This window comes from Oncorhynchus nerka, linkage group LG7 (genome assembly GCF_034236695.1).
Source record: "Oncorhynchus nerka isolate Pitt River linkage group LG7, Oner_Uvic_2.0, whole genome shotgun sequence".
NCBI classification, from domain to species: Eukaryota; Metazoa; Chordata; class Actinopteri; order Salmoniformes; family Salmonidae; genus Oncorhynchus; species Oncorhynchus nerka.
Genome location: NC_088402.1, coordinates 77,070,131 through 77,088,771, shown reverse-complemented (window position 1 = coordinate 77,088,771; position 18,641 = coordinate 77,070,131). Strand labels below are relative to the sequence as shown.

At 40.5% G+C, this 18,641-nt stretch overlaps 1 protein-coding gene across 1 annotated transcript in view; it reads right to left on the bottom strand.

Annotated features, from left to right (window-relative positions):
* Nucleotides 1-18,175, bottom strand: part of LOC115132431 (arf-GAP with coiled-coil, ANK repeat and PH domain-containing protein 3-like) — a 91,474-nt gene extending 73,299 nt beyond the window's left edge. The window contains exon 1 of the mRNA XM_029665075.2: nt 17,986-18,175. Coding sequence (XP_029520935.2) covers nt 17,986-18,032 — 47 coding nt within the window. The 5' untranslated portion in view covers nt 18,033-18,175. The remainder of the gene's footprint in view (nt 1-17,985) is intronic.
* Nucleotides 18,176-18,641: the final 466 nt, after the last annotated feature.

Here is an 18,641-nt window from a genome sequence, read left to right as displayed (position 1 = left end):
AATTTTGACGCATTCTATTGTCCAGCCTATAGATAGAATTTACGAAAGCACCCGAATGTCTATTGAGAACGCACTACGACTATACCATTTAGCTAAGCTAAGAATCACAGGAATAATCAAGTCAATAAACGTTGGGTAGTTAGATAGCCTATAGTTAATATACTGGCAAGTTTGATGTATAACTACTAACGTTTGGTAGCTAGCTAACATACCGGTACATACTGCTGTCATGATATGCTATGTGGTTCGTAAGGACAGCATAGCTAATAAATTGTCAGCCAACATAACGTGTAAGGTAACTTATTTGAAAAGTCATGACTTTATTACATTGAGTAGCAAGCTACCCCTTGGTCGTTTGGGCAAATCTGGTCTGTGAATTGTGGGCGTGCTGGCAGGACATGGCAGCATTTTCGGTTGTGATTCAAGAATTCTGCATACAGTAGCACGTTTGTATGAAGGTGTGGTTATTCACAGGCAAATTGTTATATGCAATGGACGTACATTTGTGTCTTTTTGTCGAGAACAAAACATTTTTAAAAATTCAATCAAAAATCATTGTTCTGAAAGCAACTTTTTTCCGACACAAAAGAAGTCATAGTGGACACCTACGAAGGACTGCATGATGATGGCATCTCAGGTAAGCAGCACTGGGCGTTCTTCCATCAAACTTTTACATAGCTAGTAGTTACAGTTGATGTTAGAAGTTTACATACACCTTAGCCAAATACGTTTAAACTCAATTTTTCACAATTCCTGACATTTAACCCTAGTAAAAAAATCACTGTCTTAGGTCAGTTAGGATCACCACTTTATTTTAAGAATGTGAAATGCCAGAATTATAGTGAATGATTTATTTCAGCTTTTGTTTCTTTCATCACATTCCCAGTGGGTTAGAACTTTACATACATTCAGTATTTGGTAGCATTGCCTTTAAATTGTTTAACTTCTCGAGTACAGGGGTTCTGCTAGCGGAACACCTCGACAACATTCCGCTGAAAAGGAAGCGCGCAAAATTCAAAAATATTTTTTAGAAATATGTAACTTTCACACATTAACAAGTCCAATACAGCAAATGAAAGAAACATCTTGTTAATCTACCCATCGTGTCCAATTTCAAAAATGCTTTACAGATAAAGCACAACATATAATTATGTTAGATCACCGCAAAGTCGAAAACACACAGCCATTTTTCCAGCCAAAGATAGGAGTCACAAAAAGCAGAAATATAGATCAAATGAATCACTAACCTTTGATCTTCATCAGATGACACTCATAGGACATCATGTTACACACTACATGTATGTTTTGTTCGATAATGTGCATATTTATATCCAGAAATCTCAGTTTACATTGGCACGTTATTTGCAGTAATGTTTTGATTCCAAAACATTGGGTGATTTTGCAGAAATACTAATAATAAACATTATTCACAGAATTAAAGATAGACTTCTCCTTGATGCAACCGCTGTGTCAGATTTCAAAAAAACTTTACGGAAAAAGCATGATCTGAGAAGGGAGCTCAAAACCCAAAACAGCCAGAGGAATAGCCGCCATTTTGGAATCAACAAAGTTAGAAACAACACCATAAATATTCACTTACCTTTGATGATCTTCATCAGAAGGCACTCCCAGGATTGAGGTCAGGGCTTTGTCATGGTCAATCCAATATCTTGACCTTGTTGTCCTTAAGCCATTTTGCCACAACTTGGGAAGTATGCTTGGGGTCATTGTCCATTTGGAAGACCCATTTACGACCAATCTTTAACTGGTCTTGAGATGTTGCTATTTAATTTTCTTTCTTCATGATGCCATCTATTTTGTGAAGTGCACCATTGCCTCCTGCTGCAAAGCACCCCCACAACATGTTACTGCCACCCCCGTGCTTCACGGTTGGGATGGTGATCTTTGGCTTGCAAAGCCTCCCCCTTTTTCCTCCAAACATAACGATGGTCATTATGGCCAACCAGTTCTATTTGTGTTTCATCAGACCAAGGGACATTTCTCCAAAAAGTACAATCCTTGTCCCCATGTGCAATTGCAAACCGTAGTCTGGCTTTTTTATTTTTTATGGTGATTTTGGAGCAGTGGCTTCTTCCTTGCTGAGCGGCCTTTCAGGTTATGTCGATATGGGACTCGTTTTACTGTGGATATAGATACTTTTGGACCTGTTTCTTTCAGCATCTTCACAAGGACCTTTGCTGTTGTTCTGGGATTGATTTGTACTTTTCACACCAAAGTACGTTAATCTCTAGGAGACAGAACGTGTCTCCTTCCTGAGTGGTATAACGGCTGCGTGGTCCCATGGTGTTTATACTTGCGTACTATTGTTTGTACAGACGAACGTGATTTCTTTTGATTTTCCCATGATGTCAAGCAAAGAGGCACTGAGTTTGAAGGTAGGCCTTGAAATGCATCCACGGGTACACCTCCAATTGACTCAAATGATGTCAATTAGCCTATCAGAAGTTTCTAAAGCCATGACATCATTTTCTGGAATTTTCCAAGCTGTTTAAAGGCACAGTCAACTTACTGTATGTAAACGTCTGACCCACTGGAATTGTGATACAGTGAATTATAAGTGAAATAATCTGTCTGTAAACAATTATTGGAACAATTACGTGTGTCATGAACAAAGTAGATGTCCTAACCGACTTGCCAAAACTATAGTTTGTTAACAAGAAATTTGTGGAGTGGTTGAAAAATGAGTTTTAATGACTCCAACCTAGGTGTATGTAAACTTCCGACTTCAAATGTAGCTCCTACGATTCAGTGTCGGTTCATAACATTCTACTATTTTACATACATACCGTAGAATGATTAATAAATGCATGATTTTTCTCAAGCTAACCAAAAGCATTGAGCTATGAATGCCTGTTCTCGCCATTTTCAGTTGAATTAATCTAACTTTCTTTCATGGCAACTCATAAGCAGACCATGTCATATTTGTTTCATTGTCGATATATAATCATATTTCATGACAAGTGTGACGGTTAGCTTTTTGTTACAAAAGGATGAAAAGAACACAATATGTCTGTCACAAAGAGTTAGGGTTGTCTTTGCAACGTGTAGATGGGAAATATGCAATGATACCTGCACCACCACCTAATGAACAACCACAATACCAGTCTGGTGTTAAACTTTCTGTGATGTATTGACGTATCCTGAAAATGACATCTGCTGCTTTAGATTGAACAGTCATAACTCAGTTATTGTTTTCATATCTACAAAAAAAAGAAGCTATTTTCTCTACTTTCAGAGAGCGAGCTGATCAAGGGGTCGAAAATGTAGATATTGACAGATGTTCACTGTCTGAGGAACAGGCTGTAGAAGCTTTATTGCTGGAAAAAGTGTCTGTAACGAGAGGTAATTCAACTGTTCTGTGTTCTTTTTTCTCTCTTCATCTCTGCCTGTCTTGTTGTACATGGAACCTGCATTCATTTTTTTTGCCAAGTCATGATTTCCCTGGGGGTTAGCCTTGCAATAACCAAGTTGTGAGACACATAGCCCTCTATATTTAAATGTTTCAGGTACACTCCGATAGGTGTCTGTCTGCATCACATACAGTATCTTCTATTGTTTGTCCTCATGTGTCTGTATTTCAGCATAAAGTACTCTGTAGTCACTTAGTGTGGATACCAGGTGAGACGACACACACACAATAACAGTCTCTTCTACACCTCATCCCTCTCCCCCTTCTCCCTAAATCCTCTAGGTTATATCAGGTGTTTTAGTGAACCCCTCCCGCATCTGAACTGGCTGACAGAGGGCACAGCATGATCATAGGTGAGAGGTCACTTGGTCGGGTCAACAGGAAGTATTATTAAAGATATGCTTTACATTGAAATACAGACAGAGATGTAGTAGTCCCAGAGTTGATCCAAGGTCAGTTTGCATTTCACCTCCTGATGAATATGATGACGGACCGTGTTAGAATAAAAAAAAACAATCATGCTTAATAATGCTCTCTCTCTACCCAGCTGTCTCTCATCTGCAGGTATGTTTTGATGTGAGAGAGGAAGCCAGTCCAGTCATCGCCACCTCACCCGCTCTTAAGATAACCTTCGGACCAACTGGGGGCCCGAAGGCTGGTTAGGAGACACCACAATTGTGATGAACTGGGAGAATATTAGTGTAGCACTATAATTCATTAATCAAATGCTGTCTGCCGCTGTCCTTACCTCTTTCCCTTTCTGTCTTCTACACCTCTCTCCCCACCTCATCTTTCTGTCTTCTACACCTCTCTCCCCACCTCGTCTTTCTTCCTCGTTTTATAATGCACACCATATGTGCATTGAAGTACAGATTGAACTTGTATTTATAATATTACAATTATAATGCATGTATTATGTATTTATAACACCTGGATAATGAAGTTCTTTCAATAAAGCGTTTCACATTCTCCACTGGTTGAAATTAAGTATCTCATTGAAATACTATCCTGTGAAGGGAGTTAGATATGCATAGTTTTTTTCTGTATATATGAATGACAAATTAATCATGTTTCTAGTCTATTACATAGTGTAATCATTGATGTCCCAGGAGCAGGAGTGGTAATCACTGTTGAAGTGTATAATTGTAATACATACTGTCCATGCAGACACATCATCATTCAAATAATGGAGTTTGATATGACTGAAAAAGAATGTCTCAGAGATTCATACCTGAACTGCACGTTTATTTGCCAAGGAAGAGTACATGATCAGTGAATATATTCAATGTACAGGCTACAATGTGGGAATCTCATACGTGGTAATAACTACCGTACATGTATATAGGATTTGCATTGTTGGCACAAAGTTATTATATTCTACTCTATCCATAGGCTTCATTAATGCCATTCAGACTTGAAGTTGATATAACAACTATGATAGCTAAGGTTCATAGGTTCTGAACTAATATTCACACCAATCTAACGTTTTAGGGTCAATACACAGCAAGCTACCCATCCATAGGCATACAATTATTTTTATCCTCCACTACACCATAAGCAAGTAAATAGTTAGCTAGCTATGTTACTTCAGCTGCATTGCAAGGCAAGCTTACACAATTGTACATTCAATTTGCAGTAAATGCTTTCGCTGGCTAGATTCTTTACATCCACTATTTCACAAGACAACAGCCTGGTTTGCTCAGGAGTCTCTAAAACATTAAACAACACAGATTACAAATCCATTTTCCTGTCATAACACTAGCTAGCTAACTGGCTAATGTTAGCTAGTCAGCTAACTTGCTAAATAGCAATTTTCATAAATTAACTTTATGACAAAAAAATATGCACAAACGTTTGTCGCTACATTAACTAACATATTCCTCTCAATTGTAAATGTTTTTGCTTGACTCGTTAGGATGTTATAAATACTTACATTTGGTTCCACCGTAATGTTTTGTCAGCCATTTTTGTTGAAGAAAGCCCCAGGGACGGGTGGCTCGCGTCAAATTCGTCATTGTCAATCACTCAATGTGATGCTGGGTACCTCTAAGTCCCGTAGTGCAGGCTCGCAACTTTTAAAGGAGGAACCACTGTACCTTCACAATACCACCAAATACCTTGACACTTGGTATCACAATAATGAGAAGATCAATTTCCTTAGTTTAACAATGCTGACAAATGGCATTGAGTATCTCTCTCTGTAGCATTCCATCTCGTCTCAATGGAGCCTAAATGAACAAGGAGCAGAGCAGCAACAGTGTACAAACAGAGCGTCTTCAGTCAGTCACGGCTCATTGGTCTCCACTACAAACCACAGCCTCTAGAGACTAGGCCATTACAGAGTATCAACAACAGCTAGGCTAATGACTTCACTGAAGGAGAAAGCTGACACTCAGCCAATGAAGACACAATAAACAAGTAGTGATAAGCTATAGTAAATGTAATGGTCAACTCATCCAACATACTATTTGATATAGGATAAAGACCTCTTTTGATCCATGAGGGAGAAAGCTGTCACTTAGCCAATGTCGGCACAATAAACAAGTAAACATTCATATAGTGTGATGGTCATCCAATATATCCAATTTAACAAAAGGTTAACAAAGATCTTTTGTGTTGGTGCACATGTGATCCAGTGCCAGGATCCAGAAGAAGTGAATCAGTCGCAAGAGAGGAGGCTCCGTTACTGGGCATTAGAGTTCCGGGTCAGCCACCTCACCACGGGCCATATCCTAGGGATGTAACGACTCACTGATACGCATCAGTTGCTGATTCAAATCTTGAATATATGACTGCATCGATCCACGGACCCCAAACTGATCCAAATGTTGCATGCCTCAGTCTGAAAATGGATTCAAACGTTACGAATCAGCCATTCACGAAATGTTTACGCTCATATTACTTTCTTTCTACCTCTCGAAAAAAACTCATATTTTATGACAACTGATGCGTCCTCTCCTGACAGATTGATCTAGAAGTCATTTTGCTTGCCAAACAACCCCAGGGAATATCAGTAGTCAACGCGAAGTAGTCGGCTTGTTCCTGATCTTGCACATCTGCGCAGAACCTTCAGCATTCAAAAGCAAACCTTCTTGAGTTTTAGCACAAGTTTTGTGTCACATCCAAAGCCAAAGGCCCTCTCATTTATAGTTTCAGCATGTCACATGTGATATCAATACACCAATATCAAAGGTCTTAGTTATCATCACCATAAAACTGCTATAATTGAGAAAGAGCTGATTGATTGAATGTTGGGATAGAGAATCTGGTGGAGGCAGTCACACTAGAAGTACTGCACAGTGCAGGTCACCTAATCTCCCACTAGTCCAACTAGTTCTCTCTCAGTCCCCTCTCAGCGGGCCTGGCAAACATCTGCTGGCATATGACTTATTCATGGCCTACATGCACAGGGCCAGAGCCTAGTCCAATGGTGTTCCTCTAAGAGAGACAGAGTTGCCTCGCCTGTTCTGCCTCTGTTCTGCAAAGCAGAATATATTTTTGTATTCAATACTTGGAGTCAAATGATTGATATATATTGTCCAAAATAACATTGTGATATGTAACTCTAGTGATTTCCCCACATCACTAGCTGTAATGGTACTAATAATGTATGTATAAAACTCTATGCATCATATATCTCTTATTTTTTTGTATTTTTGTATTTTACCCCCAATTTCAATCTTGTCTCATCGCTGCAACTCCCCAACTGGCTCGAGTGATGAGTCCTCCGAAACATGACTCGCCAAACTGTGCTTCTTAACACAAGAAAACATTCACCTGACGACCGTGGTCACCCTGCAGGCGTCCAGCCTGCCACAAGGAGTTGCTAGAGCCCGACTAGCCAAGTAAACCCCCCCCCCCCCGGCCAAACCCTCATCTAACGCAGACGATGCTGGGCCAATTGTGCGCTGCCCTATGGGACTCCCGGTCACGACCGGTTGTAAAACAGCCCGGATTCGAATTCGGGTCTGTAGTGAGGCCTCTAGCACTGCGATGCAGTGCCTTAGACCGATGTGCCACACGGGGGGCCCCTGTATCATGTATCTCTGAAACACTTCTACCATGGTGCTGTTTCAATGATGTCAAGTTAACACAGCATGCGGCACAACTTGTGGAGTTGAAAGAGGGAAAGATGAAAAGAAGAGACAGTCATACGGCTTGGCAGTTAGATTTCCCGCACTTAATAAACTGATCACACACTCTTAAGGGTAGGCAAGGCAGGTTTCTGTTTGTGCTAGGCGACTGGCCCAAATCGCAGGTCTCTTTGTCATCATGCAGGATGTCCTATAGAAGTGGATTACCACCACACACACACACACACACCCTATTCAGAATGCAGCGCCTTGTACCACGGCCCTTTGTGTGGAGGTGTGTGAATAGCGTATTGCTATCAGACAGAAATGAGAAATGAGAGGGACAGCCAGGACTCATGCAGAGCCCCCACTCTCCAACACAAAGACTAGGATGACATCATCTCTGTGCTGTGTCCCCAACCACTCAAGCAGGCTGCAGGCTACAGCCAGAGTCCTCCAGTCCATTAGCAGAGATTCATCATTAGCCACCATTAAAAAGATAAATAATACCAGTAACTCTAGAACAAATAGGAAATGAAAGGACTTCTTAGTAACATTGGTGTGGATGGAAATAATTAGTACACATGTTGCAGAATAATTTCTACATAGAACCTGCTTCAGTTCAAATTACATAATACACCAGATATCTAGAATAGATTGTTTCTGTTCTGAACTTTATGGGACAGCTTTTGTTGTGACTCCAGTGTTCATATACTGTATTCGGTTGTATCAGAGTCCCTGATTCCCCTATATAGAAAGAAGCCTCTCATCCTACTGAAAATCAGTCGAGCAACTGAAGCCATCCTTGCTTCATCCTGAGATCTATCACAGAGCCTATGCAAACATCACACATTCCCTTTGGCTCTGCTGAGTGTAAAGACATCCCCTTTCAAAGAGAGGAACACAACTCAAGTGTGAGTTGAGAGGGAGTTTTTCTATAGATTGAAATGCTGAAAGAAGGCTCAGGACAGCAAATTATTTTACTTCAATAACTTTAATGCTGATGTGTTTATAAATTGATTTGAATTTAATACCCCACCAAGGAGACATCACACCACCCAAGCAGGATGTGTTTGCTTGGAGGTGAGGTGAAACACCTTGACGTTCTCCTCTCCTGGGATTGAGCAGAGAGAGGAGGAGAGGGAGAATGTCGGCTAATCCCTGAATAGGAGAGAGAGAGATTGTCAACTGCTGACTTAATCCTTGTCACTTGTTTTCATCACCTGGAGTGGTCAGCTCCACTCCACTGCACAGCATCACTGACACCCTCAATGGTGAGGATGCCTGTAGGCCTGCCTGGTGAGCTGAAACAGCACCGAAAACTAACAGTGGCGAAAGGGAGCAAATGAAGACAGCAGAGCCAAAACAGCAATTTGTCTAATGTAGGATTCAAAATGGGGCAGGGATTTTACTGCAATTAGAAACCCTTGGGCAGGCCGCCTAACAATTTCTCTGGGACGCCAAAGTACAATTATTATTATTTTTTAAAATAATAAATGTAAAAAATAATATGATATACATATATATATATATATATATTTTTTTAATGAGTAGGTGTTCTAAAACTGTTGACCGGTAGTGAGTGAGTGAGTGTATATTAGAGGTCGACCGATTAATCGGAATGGTCGATTAATTAGGGCCGATGTCAAATTTTCATAACAATCGGAAATCTGTATTTTTGGACACCGATTTGGCCGTTTTTTAATGTATTTTTTTAGACCTTTATTTAAAATGTATTTAACTAGGCAAGTCAGTTAAGAACACATTCTTATCTTCAATGACGGCCTAGGAACTGTGGGTAAACTGCCTTGTTCAGGGGCAGAAGGACAGATTTTTACCTTGTCAGCTCGGGGATTCAATCTTGCAACCTTACAGTTAACTAGTCCAACGCTCTAACCACCTGCCTCTCATTGCACTCCACGAGGAGCCTGCCTGTTACGCGAATGCAGTAAGCCAAGGTAAGTTACTAGCTAGCATTAAACTTATCTTATAAAAACAATCAATCAATCATAATCACTAGTTAACTACACATGGATGATGATATTACTAGTTTATCTAGCGTGTCCTGCGTTGCATATAATCGATGCGGAGAGTATTCGTGAAAAAGGACTGTCGTTGCTCCAATGTGTACCTAACCATAAACATCAATGCCTTTCTTAAAATCAATACACAGAAGTATGTATTTTTAAACCTGCATATTTAGCTAAAAGAAATCCAGGTTAGCAGGCAATATTAACCAGGTGAAATTGTGTCACTTCTCTTGCGTTCATTGCACGCAGAGTCAGTGTATATACAACAGTTTGGGCCGCCTAATTTTACAGAATTTTATGTAATTATGATATAACATTGAAGGTTGTGCAATGTAACAGGAATATTTAGACTTATGGATTCCACCCGTTAGATAAAATATGGAATGGTTCCGTATTTCACTGAAAGACTAAACGTCTTGTTTTCGAGATGATAGTTTCCGGATTCGACCATATTAATGACCTAAGGCTCATATTACTGTGTGTTCTTATGCTATAACTAAGTCTATGATTTGATAGAGCAGTCTGACTGAGCGGTGATAGGCACCAGCAGGCTCGTAAGCATTCATTCAAACAGCACTTTCGTACGTTTTGCCAGCAGCTCTTCGCAATGCTTCAAGCATTGTTTATGACTTCAAGCCTATCAACTCCCGAGATTAGGCTGGTGTAACCGATGTGAAATGGCTAGCTAGTTAGCGGGGTAATAGCGTTTCAAACACCACTCGCTCTGAGACTTGGAGTGGTTGTTCCCCTTGCTCTGCATGGGTAACGCTGCTTCGAGGGTGGCTGTTGTCGATGTGTTCCTGGTTCGAGCCCAGGTAAAGGCGAGGAGAGGGACGGAAGCTATACTGTTACACTGTCAATACTAAAGTGCCTATAAGAACATATAATAGTCAAAGGTATATGAAATACAAATGGTATAGAGAGAAATAGTCCTATAATTCCTATAATAACTACAACCTAAAACTTCTTACCTGGGAATATTGAAGACACATGTTAAAAGGAACCACCAGCTTTCATATGTTCTCATGTTCTGAGCAAGGAACTTAAACTTTAGTTTTTTTACATGGCACATATTGCACTTTTACTTTCTTCTCTAACACTTTGTTTTTGCATTATTTAAACAAAATTGAACATGTTTCATTATTTATTTGAGGCTAAATTGATTTAGATTTTTTTATTGATGTATTATATTAAGTTAAAATATGTGTTCATTCAGTATTGTTGTAATTGTAATTGTCATTATTACAAATAAAAATTAAAACCGTCCGATTAATTGGTATCGGCTTTTTTTTGGTCCTCCAATAATCGGTGTTGGCGTTGAAAAATCATAATCGGTCGACCTCTAATCCATAGACACCAAATAGAGGGTACACAATGAGGAGATTTTCACAATTTTGGAGCTTACTTAATGCACCATATAATTTGGCTTCTTGGTAATCTATAAACCAAGGAAGTAAGAACACAACTGAAGAATTTGTCAATAGCATTGACCAATGAAAACAAAAGAGGTGTAGAAAAGCTACATCAAACTAAATAGCCCATTTAATATACACTAAACAAAAATATAAAAGCAGCATGTAAAGCGTTGGTCTCATGTTTCATGAGTTGAAATAAAAAATATGCACAAAAAGCTTATTTCTCTCCAATTTTGTGCACAAATGTTTTAATATCCCTGTTAGTGAGCATCTCTCCTTTGCCAAGACAATCCATCCACCTGACAGGTGTGGCAAATGTGACTCATTTCAGGAAACTAGGCGTATGTCGCGCGTCACTACTTCACAGGAGAGACATTTGAACATAAACTTTTTTTTAAATGAAAATGCGTTCTTTGGCAGAAATTAACCTTGATATCCCTTATTTACAAATGTGTATGCCATCTGTAAATACAAATAAAATTGTTAAAATTACAAGCCTAGTTGGTTTAGCCACAGAAAAAGTAGGCAACCTTCCCGTTAGCCATGATTGGCTGAGATAATGAGTGGGCTGGACATGCCATGAGATGAGTTCGGATTGGTCTGCCATATAGCACGTGACTGTATAACATGAGCTGGTCAGTATGTGCAGGTAATCCTTTCTAACGCAGCTTTTTTGATAGATATCTCCTAGTATAACTGTATAAGAGTTGCTTTCCACTTTCTGGAGGGCCAAATTTTGAAATCAGTGGAATTAGAGTATGATCGCTAAGGAGATGGAGAAAATTCTGGCGTTTGATTGCAAATATGCAGATGAGGTCGAAAAGAGAACACACAGAAGGCTGTGGTATAAAACACCTGTCTCCGGATTACATCTTCAAACTAAGGCAACCATGGCATCCGTGACAGAGAGGGAGAAGCGTCCATCCATGTATATGGGTAAGAGTCTAGCTAGCTACATTTTCAGATATTACATTTTCAGATATAACATTAATTATTTATAATTTTGTCAAAGTCGTTTTAATTTCAAGATAAAGTTTAGTTAGCTAGCTAGCTAACATTAACTGTCTGGCTCGCTAGCTAACGTTACGAATAATATTACTACACAGATAATACACGTATCTCAGAGTCATTTGCATTGCTAGTTATAGCCTAATGTTAGCTAGCTAACATTGAACCTGGTTGGTTAGCTACCTGCAGATTCATGCAGTGTGGTGATGTTTGTTATGAGTTGGGATTCTGGTTAATTGTTTAGCTAGCTAGTTACATGTCTAAACAAAAGACTCCACTATGCAAGTAACCATTTCAATAGAATCTTCATGATGTCTCTATGACAACTGTCAATAGATGTAGCTAGAAAATTCACTCTGGCTATCTACTCCGATTTCAGAGCACTCTCGTCAGAGTGTGCTAGAGCACAAAATAATTGACGAATTTAAGAACGCTCAACCCCCATTGAATATGGCTGGAGTCACCTTTAAAGGGTGTGAATGATGCTGAATGGGTGTAAGACAAAGAAGAACTCTCCAGTAGGTGTATCAAAACATTCAAAGGACATTTTCTCAAAAGTGGGGTTACAAGTTTATCAACTTTCAAAGCAGAATTACTTTCTCATTGTTTCTCAACTGTAGTGTATGATATACCATTTTCTAGCTCTGAGTCTCTACTTTTATCCAACGTAAAGAACACAATTTCAAATTTTGTTACATAAGACCGAACCGAGCCGGTCGGTCACATATCAAGAAGCTGATTAAACAGCATGGTCATTACTCAGGTGCACCTTGTGCTGGGGACAATAAAAGGCTAAGTTTTGAGGGAGTGTGCAATTGGCATGTTGGCTGCAGGAATGTTCCCCAGACCCATTGCCAGATAATTGAATGTTCAATTCTCTACCGTAAACTGCCTCCAACATTGTTTTAGAGAATTTGGCAATACGTCCAACTGGCCTCACATCCGGAGACCACGTGTATCCACGCCAGCCAAGGACCTCTACATCCGGCTTCTTCACCTGTAGGATCATCTGAGGGAGGGTGGGGGGGTGGGGGGGGGGTTCTGAGGAGTATTTCTGTCTGTAATGAATCCCTTTTGTGGGGAAGAACTCATTCTGATTGGCTGGGCCTGACTGACAAGTGGGTGGGTCTATGACCTTCCAGGCCCACCCATGGCTGCACCCCACCTCAGTCATGTGAAATCCATAGATTAGAGCCTAATGAATTTATTTCAATTTACTGATTTTCTTATATGAACTGTAAAAAAATCTTTGAAATTGTTGCATGTTGCATTTACATGTTTGCTCAGTATATGACAACTGTATAAGAAATTGTATTGATGAGGATTGTAATGGTAAACCACGACACAAGAAGCCATCTCAGCTCAAAATGCGGATGATGTAAAGGATGTCACACTGCTTGCTTAGCGAGTACCACTTCCTCCTTATTTGTCTCACACAGAGGCTGGAACCCAGGACCTCTGACTTGCTAGCACACATGCATGACTGGCCTGATGAAGCATCTTACCGGTCAGCACCACACGAAAAGGTAGACACTTCAGACTGAGGAGTAAGTTTCACACATCCCCATGTGCTACATAGACTCCAACTCAAGCGTGTGAAAACAGCCATGCAGAATTGATGGCCTGCATGTTTTTACACGTGTGGGAAGTAGTTAGTTAGTAGTTAATTAGTTCTACCCTGGCTTTCAAATATCAAATGTGAAAGGCTTGATTCCCTCTGGTCTTGGCTGCTTCCTCCCAGCCAGCAGTCAGTCAGTCAGTCAGTCAGCCAGCCAGTCTGCCAGGCAGTCAGTCATTCCAGCTCCAGGGTTTGTTGCATAACACTTACACTGCTTTTAACTGCCACAAAAGGCCCATTTCAATATGGGCTCAATTCCCTGTCAGGCTTCAGTGGGAAGAATATGCTGCTTCAGAAGTGTCTCTTTTGGTGGCTGACTCTGATCTGGTCATTTCAGGATACAAAACAGCCTTGTTGTCACTGCATAATAATTGAATTAGTTGTTGGCATAAATAACTATTGCTCAAACTCTACTCAAAACACTCTGAACATGATATAACAACTATCTTTTGCGCTCAGTTGATATGCTTTTGCAGGTCAGATACTTAGTTTTTGCCAAGCATCGCATCTATGGGGTAATTTTCATTCCTCTTCCACAGCAATGGCTAAACAAAAACCTTTTTGCATTTAAGTACAACTAAGAGGGACTTCAAAGATCTCTCCAAGCTGTGTGCAATGGGCTAAGTAACGTCTGCCTAGTGCAGTCCTTCTCAAATAGTGGGGCGCGCCCGTGACCCCAGGGAACATGCTTTTTTTTCTCCGTAGGGAGTAGGGTTTTTTTTTGCACCGAACAAGAGCACACAGCACAGAGCAGGAGATATGAAGTGCAGATAACAAACCCTTAAGAGACAACATGGAAAAATATTTAACAGGGACGAAAAGAAAGGCGGAGAGAGACGGAGATAATGAGACAAACGTAAGTCTCCCGAAAGCTAAGGTGAGGAAATATGACAAAGCGTATGTAGCGCTTGGCTTCACTGTGACTACGGTGGGAGACGAGGAAAGACCGGTATGTTTACTGTGTCTAAAAATGTTGGCAGCGGACAGCATGAAGCCAAATAAATGAAGGCGTCACTTAAAGACATTACACCCCAGTCACGCTGATAAGCCGCTTGAGTTTTTTCAGCGAAAACGTGCCGAATATTGCCAACAATCGTCCCGCTTTGTGAATGCTACTTCAGTAAACCAGCGAGCACTGTTAGCATCATATAAGGTGGAGTACCAAATCGCTCAGTGCAACAAAAAAAACACTCCATAGCAGAGGAGCTGATATTGCCTGCAGCATTAGACATGGTCTCTGTCATGCTGGATGAAGCAAGTGCTGCAAAAATAAATAAAAACTATCCCTCTGTCCAATGACACTGTCGCCAGACATATAAATGACATTGCTAACGATGTTAAAGAACAGCTGGTAGATAAACTCAAAGACAAAAGTTTTGCCTTACAGTTCGATGACCATGGCAGGGATGAGAAAAGGACTTCGGGCAATCATCAAGAAGGCCTTACCTAATGCTGATTGGACACACTGTGTTGTACACAGAGAAGCACTGGCTTCAAGACACCTTTCCTCTGAATTAAGGGAGGTTATGACTGACATTGTAGGTGTAGTCAATTTTATAAAGACCAGACCACTAAAAACAAGAGTCTTCTCTGCTATCTGTGAGGAGATGGGAGCTGAACATCAAGCTGTGCTGTTTCACAGTGAAGCAAGGTGGCTGTCATGAGGAAAAGTCTTGTCCTGAGTTTTTGAGCTCAGAGAGCAGATAAGAATGTTTTCGGAGCAGGAGCACAAGTATGACCTCGCAGAAAAGTGTAGTGATGAGAACTTCCTGGTAAAACTGGCCTCTACCCGAGTGACATATTTGGAAAGCTAAATGAACTACATCTACAGCTTCAAGGGAAAGATAAACACCTCCTTCAGGTCACAGACAAGATCGGCTCTTTCACTCGAAAGCTTGCAATGTAGGGCAGGCGACTTGATGAAGGAAATACTGATTCATTCGAGAACCTGCATGAATTTGTTGACAGTACTGACTATGATGCCACCTCAGTGATTCCATATATTAAGGAACATATTTCATCACTGATGGGATTCTTTAAAAAGTACTTCCCTGAAAACAGTTCCCAATATGACTGGGTGAGAGATCCTTTCAATGCACCAGCTCCAACTGGTTTCAGCTCTGCAGAGGAGGACCAGTTCATTGATATGAAGTCTGACTCCACATTGAGACTGAGGTTCAGATCACAGACACTGAGTGAATTCTGGCTGAGTGTAGAGAGGCAGTATCCACTCTTAGGGCAGAGGGCCATGGGCATTCTTCTTCCTTTTGCAACATCTTATCTTTGTGAGACTGGCTTCTCTGTTGTTGCTGCACTGAAGACCAAGTACACGTCCCAGCTAAACATTGAGCAGGAGCTGAGAGTTGCAGTATCATGCTTCGAAAAGCTGTGCTCTGCAAAACGTGCTCATTGTATCCATTAATCCTGACTTCCTCATTCTGATTTTTTAAAAATCAGCACAAATTGTTTTATTCATTTTTGTTTTATAGGTGTGTTTCATATATTGTGCTCCTGAGATAATGTTGCTGATCAATTTTAATTTATTATGTATTTATTTTATTTTTCAGTATCAAATGGTCAAAAAATGTTTACAGTTTAAATAAGACTTGAGTTTTTTTTTCAATTTCAGGCAAATTGATGCACTTGAAGTCTTTTCTGTTTCAGACTAAAAAACAATGTTAATAAAGTTATTCTTTGTTGTAAGTTGATCTATATTTCTTTATTTTTTTGTTTTCTTTAATGTTAATAAGGATACAATGCTATGCAGAGGTGTACTTATAACAATTTTATAGACAAATTATACTATTTAGTCGCAGCGGAGAGTTGGAGGGCGCAAAATGTTTACTTCTTCCTAGGGGGGGCGTAACAGAAAATAATTGAGAAGCACTGGCTTAGTGCAAGATGATCCACTCTGGTTGCTACAGTACAGCCTTGGTCTTTTAGCACATAAACACAGAGAGAGTTGTTTCTGTAAATACCCTTCACTCAGCACTTCATGAGACCTGCCTGCCTCTCCTCTCTCTCAGGCCCAGATGGCAGTCATTAACATTCTGCTGCCAAGTCTGGAAGTCTTTGATTTGGAGAGCAGATTATATCTGTGGGAGCTCTACTGTGGTGGCAGTGCACACACATACCCAGGCATGCAGGCCAGGCAGACACCCCACAGACTGCCTGACAGCCCCTCCAGTTCCTTCCACACATAGGCTCAAAAGTAGTGCACTATGTAGGGAAAAGAGTGCCATTTGGAATGCTAACTCTAGATGCAGGGGAGGAAGGAATCTAATGGAAGGAATGATATCCAGGGCTGGGAAGGGGATTGGGAAGGGATGTGGGTGTAAAGACATGCCTTCATTTATTTAGCTAACCTTTGGTGCTGTGTGCACCACACAGCCGCTGTCGCAGCAGCCGTAGCATGAGGAGCATGCAGCAGTGAGGCAGTGCGTGGGACCTTCTAGTTTCCCTGAGAGACACTGTTTGAAGTGCTTCCTTTGTGAGTGTGCAGTTTGCAGTTCTGCCAGGAGAGCAGTTGAATAAAAAGGAAGTGCCTTTGGAATTGGGAGAGTTCCTGCCATATAACATCAGGACGAATCAGTCCCAGTCATGGAACCCATCCTCCAGAACGCAAATATTTAGTGGAGACCATGGGATAGACAATAGGCCTATTTTTCATTAACAACATATATTGTGTAATCTAAAGAACAAATACAAGATCAAAATGTAATTCAAATATATACATTATTATCACAATTTGGTGAATGTCACAATTCTTACAGACAGTGACAATGCAGTTGAACACAAAGTCCCTGTATGACACATGATTGTTCCAAAAAACGATTTTCCTGAGGAAGGGAGCCCTGCTACAGTAAGGATTCTAAATACATGTGACCTATGAATGTTCATGCGTCATGGGTGGGGGGGCATGATGTCTGTCCCATGGAAGTGCTCAACAACCGAGGAATGGATGTAGCAGACAGAAGACGAGATATTACTAACACTAATGATAATGTAGCCTATAGTATTTTCATCTGTCTTTTGGTGATGGGAAATCCACCTCCGTTAAAGGACACACGACCTTTATTCACCATGCACTCCAAGGTTGTCCTATAATAAGCAATGACCATTTTTACGCATTTCTTTGAAAGATGGCAAGAAAATGATGGATTATTAATATCAAGTAGCCCAGTCCAGCCCTGTGAAATTCACTGCAATAATTGCGTTGCAATGGCAATATAGGCTAATTGAATTCAAATATGGAAAGATAAACAGCTATTTGACATATTTTATTCTCAATTGAAACTATTTGCAGTTTCAATGTATTTGGAGATTTAGAATCCTATAAATCGTCTTCCTCGATTGTGCGAATCGCTGAACAATTCAACAAGCGAAACACAACATATGCGCAAATTCATACCTGAACCGGGGTGAATCTTTCACACATTCTTCAAAGTCCACCGTCATTTTGGGTTGGATTTAGTCTTCAAGCTTAACGTATAAATGTCATTTCCAGAAAGTTATGAATAACAGAAAAGTGTAGCTATGTATTCCGTGCAGTGACAGTCTACTGTGCTACTTCACTGAAACGAGAGCCTGAAATATTTGAGGAGCTAGACCGCTGGAGAAATATTAGGGACTATCGTCAAACGTTCATTCTCAACAAGAAGCGCACTCAAATTTAGGGAGCGTATTATGCTTGAAATCACATGGCAAGCCGACTACAACACACATTTTTATCAAATCAAATCAAATTTATTTATATAGCCCTTCGTACATCAGCTGATATCTCAAAGTGCTGTACAGAAACCCAGCCTAAAACCCCAAACAGCAAACAATGCAGGTGTAAAAGCACAACTTTATTTATAGTTGTTAAGCCGTTACTGTACACTACTAGAGAGACAGTATGACAGTGGGGCCTGCAGTTTGCCCTAACCCTAACAGTTGATGGACGCTGATCACACTGTCGGGTGTGCGCGCGCGCGTGTGTGTGCGTGTGTGTGCGTGTGTGTGCGTGTGTGTGTGTGTGTGTGTGTGTGTGTGTAAAGTCAGTATACTAGAGAGTGTGAATTAAAT